This window comes from Enhydra lutris, unplaced genomic scaffold (genome assembly GCF_002288905.1).
Source record: "Enhydra lutris kenyoni isolate GAN:26980312 unplaced genomic scaffold, ASM228890v2 scaffoldscaffold88, whole genome shotgun sequence".
Taxonomy (NCBI): Eukaryota; Metazoa; Chordata; class Mammalia; order Carnivora; family Mustelidae; genus Enhydra; species Enhydra lutris.
Window position 1 is genome coordinate 3,517,831 of NW_019154172.1, and position 9,338 is coordinate 3,527,168.

A 9,338-nucleotide genomic window follows, 5' to 3' on the forward strand; every position below is an offset into this window, starting at 1 on the left:
GAGCAGAGAGCTCGATGCGGGGCTCGATCCCAGAACCCTGAGATCATGACCTAGAGCCGAAGGCAGAGGCTCAACCCACTGAGCCACCCAGGTGCCCCCTGGCTACACTTTTCATTCATACATCTTTTATGTTTGCCCCACATACTTTGAGGAAACAAGCTGTTTTACCTTTTCCTTCTGTAATATTTTGTGCTAGAGAAAATTTACTAGGATCATTTCCCCAGTGTTTGTGTGTGTGTGTGTTTATTCCCTTCAAAAAAAGCAAAATTTAACATATTTGTAAACAAATTAGGGCAATATATATTCAGATGTAAATACTTTAGTTTCATTTAGAGAAAAACTGCTACGTAGACCAGAGGTTCTCAAACTGGGTATCATAATCACCTGGAAGGTTTAATACACAAATTGCTAGGTCTTACTCCTCTGAATTTCAGTAAGTCTGGGTGGATCCAAGATTTTGCATTTCTAACGAGTTCCCAGGTGATCTGAAGTTCCTAGATGAGAGACTACATTTGAGAACGGCCAGTTTAGACAAAGGACATGTTCCCCACCCCCTTACGTTATTCTCTGAGTTCTCTTCAAACTTCTGGTATCTCCTCCTCCAGAGTACCTCAGTGAGGATCAGATATAGCAATCCTCATTGCCCTTAAAATTAAAAAACAAACAAACAAACAAAAACACAGCGATACTTGCCACAAGCCCCACTTCCACAGCCAGTATTTCCCATTTCCCAGCAAAAGTGGTAGTGCAGAGAATGCCTTACTGTGATCTAGTCTAGATCAATTGGTCTAGAACAATTTGCTTTACTTTGTCAAAAATTGTGCTTTCTGTATTGATGGGTATATTCCTACAGGTCTCTACAACAGGCCCTAACAGAAAAAGTCAAATACCTGAATTAACTGTTTCCTCCAGACTTGCTTCCATGATGTTAAGACTACATGGTTTGCTTGGCTCTCGCTCTCTCTCTCTCTCTCTCTATATATATATATATATATTTTTTTTTTAACTTATTTGTCAGAGCACAAGTAGGAGAATCAGCAGACAGAGGGAAAAGCAGGCTTCCTGCTGAGCAAGGAGCAGGCTTCCTGCTGAGCAAGGAGCTGGATTCCGGACTCAATCCCAGAACCCTGGGATCATGACCTGAGCTGAAGGTAGACAACTAACCGACTTAGGGAGCCACCCAGGCATCCAAGTTTGCTCCGCTTTCTGAGCAAGTTTGGATCTGCATCTGTATTTTTGCAATGTCTTCACTGAAATAGTCTTCTAGGCCTTTGACTTAAGTTCTTCCTTGGATAAAGCATCAAAAAAGAAAAAAAAAAAAGGTACTCAGCAGACAATATGCCAAACTCGTTCTAAAACTGCACTAATGAGCTCATCTGTTCTAATAACCTAAATTTATCCTGAATGTTGGCTGGTTGATGACTGGACTTCAGTGCTCTTGCACCTTTTGGGTAAGAATATAGATCACAAAGCAAGGCCCGCTATGAAGAGGGCCCTTAAGTCATGTAGTCCTCCCCCTCTTGCTGTAGAGGTGGGAAGTGAAACCAAAAATAAACTGAGGCTTAAGCCCACCGAACAGCCTAGCCGGCACCTCTGGGTTGCAAGCCTTCCAAGTTTGCTCAAGCGGATGCAGCGAGCTAGAGAACTCGACCTTCACGGAACTCTACTTTTCACAGACCAGCAATCACAAATGACAGCGTACCGAGAAACAAACGGAAAGGCTGCTTAAATCAGGAACCTAATCTTTAAGAGGCGAGCGAATGAAAAACATTTTTAGTTAAATGCTTAATGGATTTTAGTTTAATGCTTAGTGGATTCAGGACGATTAGCGCTGCAGAAGCCATTACTTCCCACTAAGCTTGCCGACTCTAGCCCAACTCCCAAAGCAAAGTTCCCCAAGGTCTACCCAAGCGTCCAGCTCCTCTGAAAACTAGATGGTTGGCCCTAAAAAGGGCCGTTGGCATGGATCCACGCAGAGCTCTAGTTCAGGCCGTTTAGCCCCCGAAGCCGTACAGGGTGCGCCCCTGTCGCTTGAGGGCATACACCACGTCCATGGCAGTGACCGTCTTGCGTTTGGCGTGCTCGGTATAGGTGACTGCGTCCCGGATGACGTTCTCCAGGAACACCTTCAGCACGCCCCGAGTCTCCTCGTAGATGAGGCCGGAGATCCGCTTGACGCCTCCACGCCGGGCAAGGCGCCGAATCGCCGGTTTGGTAATACCTTGGATGTTATCCCTCAATACCTTGCGATGGCGCTTGGCACCGCCTTTGCCCAGGCCCTTGCCGCCCTTTCCTCTTCCCGACATACTGACCGCAGCTCGCAAACACAACCTTCGGAGGGGTGAGCGTACCGGTCCCCTTAATATACAAGACTGCCGGACCAGATTGAGAACAGAAGGCGCGCGGCGGGGAAGCCCGCCCCAAATCGTCCCCGCCCGCTCGGCATCGCGTCCTTTCTTCTCTGCCGTGTCCCTAACCCGGCTTCCTCGCTCTCCACGGCTCCCTCTGGCGGGCTCTTGAAACAAGAACCTACCGGCCGTTGTCCCGGGAGAACACATCCCAACGCCAGGCTTCCGGCTGCCGCAACTGTCTTTCGCCTTCGTCTCTCTCCATTTGCGGACTCCCCCGGCCATAAAATGTAGGCTAAGAAAGGTCTTTCTGGTGGGAGAAGACGAAAGGAAGGGCAAACGGAGTGGAGAGACGGGGAGGAGAATACAGCGCCGGCGCCGGGTCTCGTCCGAGTAAAGGGGCGCGGGGTTCCGAAGCACGGTTGCAGAGAACAGCAACAAAAGCAGGTCCGATGCTTTGGCAGACCTAGAAGGTCATGGCCAGGGCCGCCGCACCCGTGTGTGTGCGGAGCGTGGGCAGAGAGCGCCGTAATTTCTGAGTCTAGTGTGTTTTGTTGATGGCGGGAGCATGGAATTTCACGTCCCCCGGGAGAAATCAGATCCTAGGCAAGATGGTTTTACTATATTTGCAAGCCTTCTCGTGGAGGTCAGTGAATCCAACCCACTTGTCATCCAAAGCTCGGCCGAAAGAAGCAATATATACAGAAAGAAGACAAGGATGTTCTGTGTCCCCGTTTCTACAGATCCTCTAAAGTCGACCCTTGCTTGCAGCCAGAAATCGGTGGCAGAATTGTGTCCCCATGGACGCCCCACGTGGAGCTAGCAAAGTTTGCTGAATTGGGTTTCTCAAGGGGAAATCTCCCTTTTGACGATCATTACCAGAAACTGCCCTATGAAGTTGGTTGGGGTCCTTTAGTGATAGCGTGTTTGTTACTTTACCAGGGCCTTCTGTAAGGAGAATCCACCAGAAGATGTGGTTTTTGTATCAGAAAGAATTACCCCTTTTTTCTGAGGGATGTGTATTATCTTAAATCTTACATGCCTTTTTTCCTCTCCTGGTTCTATCTTTTATATGCCAGCGAGTCCCAGTAATATATCTTTATCCAGACTTCTAGGCTCCAGGCATAGAGATCCTCCTGGTTGTTCTTTAGTCATTTTAAACTAAAAAATCTCAAAAAGCTTAAACTTCAAAGCTCCAAGGTGTGTCTCTAATGGGGGCTGAGGGAATCCATTCTCTTCCTTCTTCCCCAGCCATAAACCTTGCTCTCTGCTCGTTGAATGGTGCCACCATCATCACTTGCCTAAATCAATACCCTGGGATTCACAATAGGTGTTGATTACAAAAATTAAATGAAAGGAATGTTGATAAAGAAGGTATCTTTAAAAAATAGCATTTTTCTTCCTTCTTCTTTCCCACCTCTCTCTCCCCTTCCTCCCTCCTTTCTCCCCTTTCCCTTCCTCCCTCCCTCCCTCCTTTCCCCCCTTTCCCTCCCTTCTTCCCTCCTTACTTCCTTCCTTTCCTTTCCCTTCCTCCCTCCCTCTCTCCTTCCTTCCTTCCCTTCTTTTTCTTTTTCTTCTTTCTAGACAGGCTGTATATTCATTGAATTGTGAACATTCTGTCCTATTTTCCCCCATAAACCAGAGTTAGTGTTATACTAACATCAGTGGCCTGAACTTAAAAACAACAACAAAAGACCCCAAGTAATTTACCTTTCTCATGGAAAATTTTCTGAGCTGCTTTTAGGTGGAAAGGGGTAGGTCAGAGAGCCCCTCCTTTATCTGTTGTTTCTCTAGTAACTTCAGCTCAAAATAATTAATCTACCAGAGTGGCATATTTGGGGATGGTACCTTCTGAACCCTGCCAACTAAAGTCTGCTCTAAAGACAGGAAAATCTTACCTTTACCTGCTTAGGTTTTTTCTATTGGGCCTGATCATTAAATTGACACAAGATGGATTAACAGGAGAAAAGCATAGAAATCTATTTACTGAGTTTTCTTTGACACTGGAGCCCTCGTAAGTAAATGAAGACCCAGAGAAGCAGTTAGAGTTGACTGCTTATAGACTGAATTGGACAGAAGAGTGAATCATGAAAATGTCACAAGATGGAAGGGTTTTGGCTAGGGCAGTTCATGGTGGAAAAATTGCTAGGAAGATAAGGGTTAGTTTAACAAAGGTTTCTTTGTGCAGATTTCTCTTGGCATCAACTCCCCATCCTCGGTGAAAAGAATGCTGTTTTCCTCCTGGTATAAGGAAGACATCTTCCATGTGGGTGTTTAGTCTCCTGTTTTTAGGAAAGAAACAGAGGTCAGAGTATACTTCTTGCACCTGCTGTTTTTCATGTACCTTTAGCTCAAAATAATTCATGTGCCAAATGGCATAATTTAGGGGTGGCATATTCTGTCACTGATGGGGTTTGGGACGTGCATATTAAATATTTTAAGCTGAAGAAATCTTGAGAAAGGGATATAAGCAGGAAGGTCATTGTCAACTTCCCTCCAAAGCCTTCTCCCTTGAAACAGGTTATAAAAGCTTCTTGTGGCTTCTCTGTAGGACTAGAGGGACAGATGAGGAAAGGAGCATCTTTGGTTCTAAAGACAAAGGGACCCACAGAAGAAACCTAACAAACAGGGCTCGTTGCCTTCTCTGGCTTATTAGACTTACTTCATACTCTGTACCCTACTGCATTTCTTTGGAGTGCCTACACTTCACCACAGCGAGCACAAAAATACTCCGGTCAAACTGTTTCTTTGGATCTCCTTTTCCTTAGGAAGGTTCCCACATCACATAAAACTTGTTTTAAATACCTATGTGTTCTCTTCCGCTGTTGGTTCTGTCTTTGTTGGTTTAATTTTCAGCTGGGTAATTTAATTACCAGCTGGGTACCCGAAGAGGACTGAGGAAAACTTTCCTTCCCTATGCCACCCCTCACTACATAGAACAAGGACTAGTGTTAAGGTAAAAGGGGGAAGTTTTTATCCAATGAGCAAGGTGTTGAGGGTATGACTTTATCTCAGAATGGAGTTAAGAAGGTCAAAAGCCCCTGGCTTCTGAATTTGGTCCAGGGCTAAGGGCCACCTAAGATTAAAGGAAGTCATGTCATTCATGTGTGGAATTTAAGAAACAAAACAAATGAACAAAGGAAAAAAAGAGAGCGAGACAAACCAAAAATAGACCCTTAAGAGAAGAAACTGATGTATACCAGAAAGTGGGGGTGGGGGGCAGTTAAATAAGTGATTTAAAAACTAAAAAAAAAAAAAAAAAAAAGATGAAAGTCAATCAGGCACATGGCTGGCCCAAACCACAAACCAAAGATTCAGTCTCATCTTGAGGGTACTTGAAGCCCAGGGGTGTCTGCAATCAAAGACTGAACACAAATTCAGTCTTCTTGGAACATATAATTTAGTCCATTACTTTTATATTAAGAACAAACACATGCACATACAAAACATTATCTTTTTCTTTTATCTGTTTATTTCCTGGGGCAAATGTTAAAATTTCATTCATATGCTCTTCCCCCCATTCAGCACTAAATAATGAAACTTCAGGGCTCAATCTGGAAACTGCAGATTCTTATTATTCCCGGCAAAAGAAATTTCAGAGATATTAGTAGGAGAAAAATACTCCCTTTTCCCCACAGCAGCGGCAAATCAGAGGTTCTTCTGCATTGTCAAATTTACTTTTTTTTTCAAGATTTTATTTATCAGAGAGAGAGAGAGAGAGCGTGCACAAGCAGGCAGAGGCGCAGAGAGAAGCAGGCTCCCGGCTGAGCAAGGAGCCCGATGGGGACTCACCCCAGGACCCTGGAATCATGACCCTAGCCAAAGGCAGCGGCCCAACTGACCGAGCCACCCAGGCATCCCAAATTTACTTCTGATAGAGTACTGTATTGAGAACACTCACAGGAATCATTCCATTGTCCAAGGTGGAGACCGGGGGAAATCAAACGATTATGGATCTGAATTCTGTTATTAAAGGTGACTTCTAAGTGTTGGGGAGCAAGAATTTCCTGTCTCCTTCAAGGTCCTTCTACCTAGACTAAGAATCAAATTGACATGAGACAGATTAACAGAAAATCACATTTAATTCTGTAGGTACAAGGAATCTACACAGACATGGAAATTCCAAAGGCAGGTAAGATCTCTTTCTGGAACAGGTCCTCTATCTCAATTCTTTTTAGGTAGATGTAGGAGAGGTAAAAAGCTTTTCTTGAATCTACTGGGTTTTGATTGCTTTTTTATTTTATATATATATATATATATATATATATATTTTTTTTTTTAACGATTTTATTTACCTATTTGTCAGAGAGAGAGCAAGAGAACCAGCACAAGCAGGGAGAACAGCAGGCAGAGGCAGAAGCAGGCTCTCTGCTGAGCAAGGAGCCCGATGTGGGGACTAGATTCCAGGACCCTGGGATCACGACCTGAGCCAAAGGCAGATGTTTAAGCGACTGAGCCACCCAGGTGCCCCTTTTGATTGCTTTTTAAACTTGAAATAATCTTCACGCTTGACCTTCGCATCTGTAAATAACAATTTGTTCTATTCTGAAGATAGCCAGAAGAAGACTCTTAGAATTTTCTCATTCTCTATTTTATAGAGGTAAAATACATCCCATGACTGCGGGATTTTGTATGAAAGTACATTGTAGGGGAGCAAAACTTTGCCCCCCCAAAAAGTGTTTCTTTGGCACATAGATTATTTTAGGCTGATTATTTTTAGGAAACAGAAGACTCAAAAAAGTTTTTCTTTTTGCCTTCCTCCTAACAGCTTAAAAGAACTCGGATAGAGGAACTGCTCTAGGAAGGGAACTATGTATGACCCTAGAAAACTACTGTACAGTATGCCCTAGGTGTGGTAGACAGGGAGGAACCCAGCAAAGTCTGTTTACTGAAATTCTTTTCTATACCTCATTGTTTCCCAATGGCCCAGCAAACATTTGTTCACCAAACATTAACTCATATTATCTTCTTGTAATGGTCTTTCTTCCCTTTGCAGTCCCAGACCCTGACTGATCCCTTTCTTAGCCATGGATAGCATATAAACCTCAATTGGGTCTCATATTCTTGTATGATTTTCTTATATTCTTATATGATTTTCTCCTGTTAATTGGTCTCATGTCAATTTAATTCTTAGGCCAGCCAAAAAAAAAAAAAAAAAAAATTGAGGGGTAGAGCAAAGTTTTTACTCCCCAACAACAGGTAAACAATCTTTTTCATATCTAAATGAATGCCATGGCCAAGAATGCATATATTAAAAAAGAACACCGCAAAGAAATGTGAGGCCATTGTGAGCTGCTTTAGGCTGCCATCCAGATCCCCGGATGGTGGTTTCCTATTCTGATGGCAATAGTTCAGTGGGGAAAAAATACTGAGGAGTTTGACTGGATGGGATGGGAATATTCTTCAGTGCTTTAAAATGTGCACCAAGCCTGATGAAACTGGAAATCCATTTTAAGTTCATTATTTTGTTTTATGGTATCATGCAGGCCTTGTTACTTGCCTGGGACAAGCCATAACTTCTCTGAGACTCTGTCTTTTTATCTGTGGAATGGGGAAAATAGCATCTATTTCACAGAGTTGGGATTAAACGAGACAGTGTATGTAGAAGAACTTTTAAATACTGAGTCATGCTCTCTATATGTTCATCATTATTACAAAACAACCACAGGAAGCGGTGACAGCTGTTCACATCAGTTACACTTTTGCAGGACATCTAAGGTCTCCCTAGAGCAGGAGACTGTGCTGCCCATGGGGACACTTGAAGATATAAAAAGAAGTTTCTAGGTTGTTTAGTGTTCAGGAAATCCCCTCAAAATAACTTTTATTCTGCCTTCAGCAGGAAGATGATCATTCATATTGATACCATAAAGTAAGTTTTAAGCTTGTTAGGCCTGACTGTATTCACAGTTTTGAGGGGTGTTTTTTTTTTATAAGGTTTGGATGCAATGCTCTTTCAACAGAATGAGCATATGATTAAAAGTTATATATTAACTCTTCACACTTTTTAAGCATTGGTAACCTTACATGACTTGTTTTATGACATGTAATTTTCTGAGCAATACTTCAAAGCATATGAAATAACTAAAAAGCAGAGGATCTTCAATTTTCTTATAGAGAATAGAAAAAATGAAACAGGTGAAACTTTTAGATGGAACTACTTTATTGAAGAAAATATGTTAGCAACTCAGTGATCAACGAATAATTTATTTGCTTTGAAATTTTATTATAGCTTTTAATCTGATAAGCAAGTTGACTCTTTACAAACTATTCACTATTCACAATTTCTCCTTGTAAAGGAGAAATTAACGTTTCCGGTCCTATATTCCTTGACTTAGAAGCGTCTCGTCTACAGGACCTGGATGGCCATTGATGGATTCAGGGGAGGGAACGCTACTCCAAGGTGAAAAACCCAAGGAAAGGCGGAAGGCTCTACCCTGCAGGTTACGGCTGATTCGCACACGACTTCGGAGTTCCGAAGTTGGGTAAATGTAAATTTAATTTTTTGTTCCTTCCATTACATACTGTTTGGTTGAATCACTGTCGTACTGTAATGCAACTAACGCGCTTAGCACAGAGTCAGGCGGTAAATAAATGTTAGCTATGGGATTGGAGTTACAATAACTCTTAACTGGAAATGGAGGCTGAAACCTAGTTCATGGAAAGGCGTGCTTTTATTTCGAAGGCACCTGTTAAAAAATAAATCCCAGGCTGGCGAAAACACTTCAAAAATTGCTCTTACAAAAATGACAACAATTTAAAGGAAAGATCTAAAAAGAAAAACGTTCGTGATCGGTGAGATTACAGAAAAGTACGGTAAGGTGAATAAAGAGGGACAGATTAGCATAACAATCTACCTGAGCAAAGAGGATTGAATTTTAGCCAATGACATCACACTCGGGAGGTTCCTAACCCTTCTGGCCCAATCAAGACAAGGATACGTCTATAAATATGACTGCCTGGCACTCGTCGGAAAAAAAACAGTAAGACATC

At 42.8% G+C, this 9,338-nt stretch overlaps 1 protein-coding gene across 1 annotated transcript; it reads right to left on the minus strand.

Moving 5' to 3' along the window:
* Nucleotides 1-1,289: 1,289 nt before the first annotated feature.
* On the minus strand, nucleotides 1,290-2,306 carry LOC111162050 (histone H4). The gene has a single exon (XM_022526238.1). The coding sequence runs from the start codon at nucleotides 2,304-2,306 to the stop codon at nucleotides 1,995-1,997; it is 312 nt and encodes a 103-aa protein (XP_022381946.1). The 3' UTR covers nucleotides 1,290-1,994.
* Between the last annotated feature and the right edge of the window lie 7,032 nt (nucleotides 2,307-9,338).

Coding starts and splice junctions, on each gene's coding strand:
- LOC111162050 (XM_022526238.1), bottom strand. CDS start 2,306: ATGTCGGGAAGAGGAAAGGGCGGCAAGGGCCTGGGCAAAGGCGGTGCC.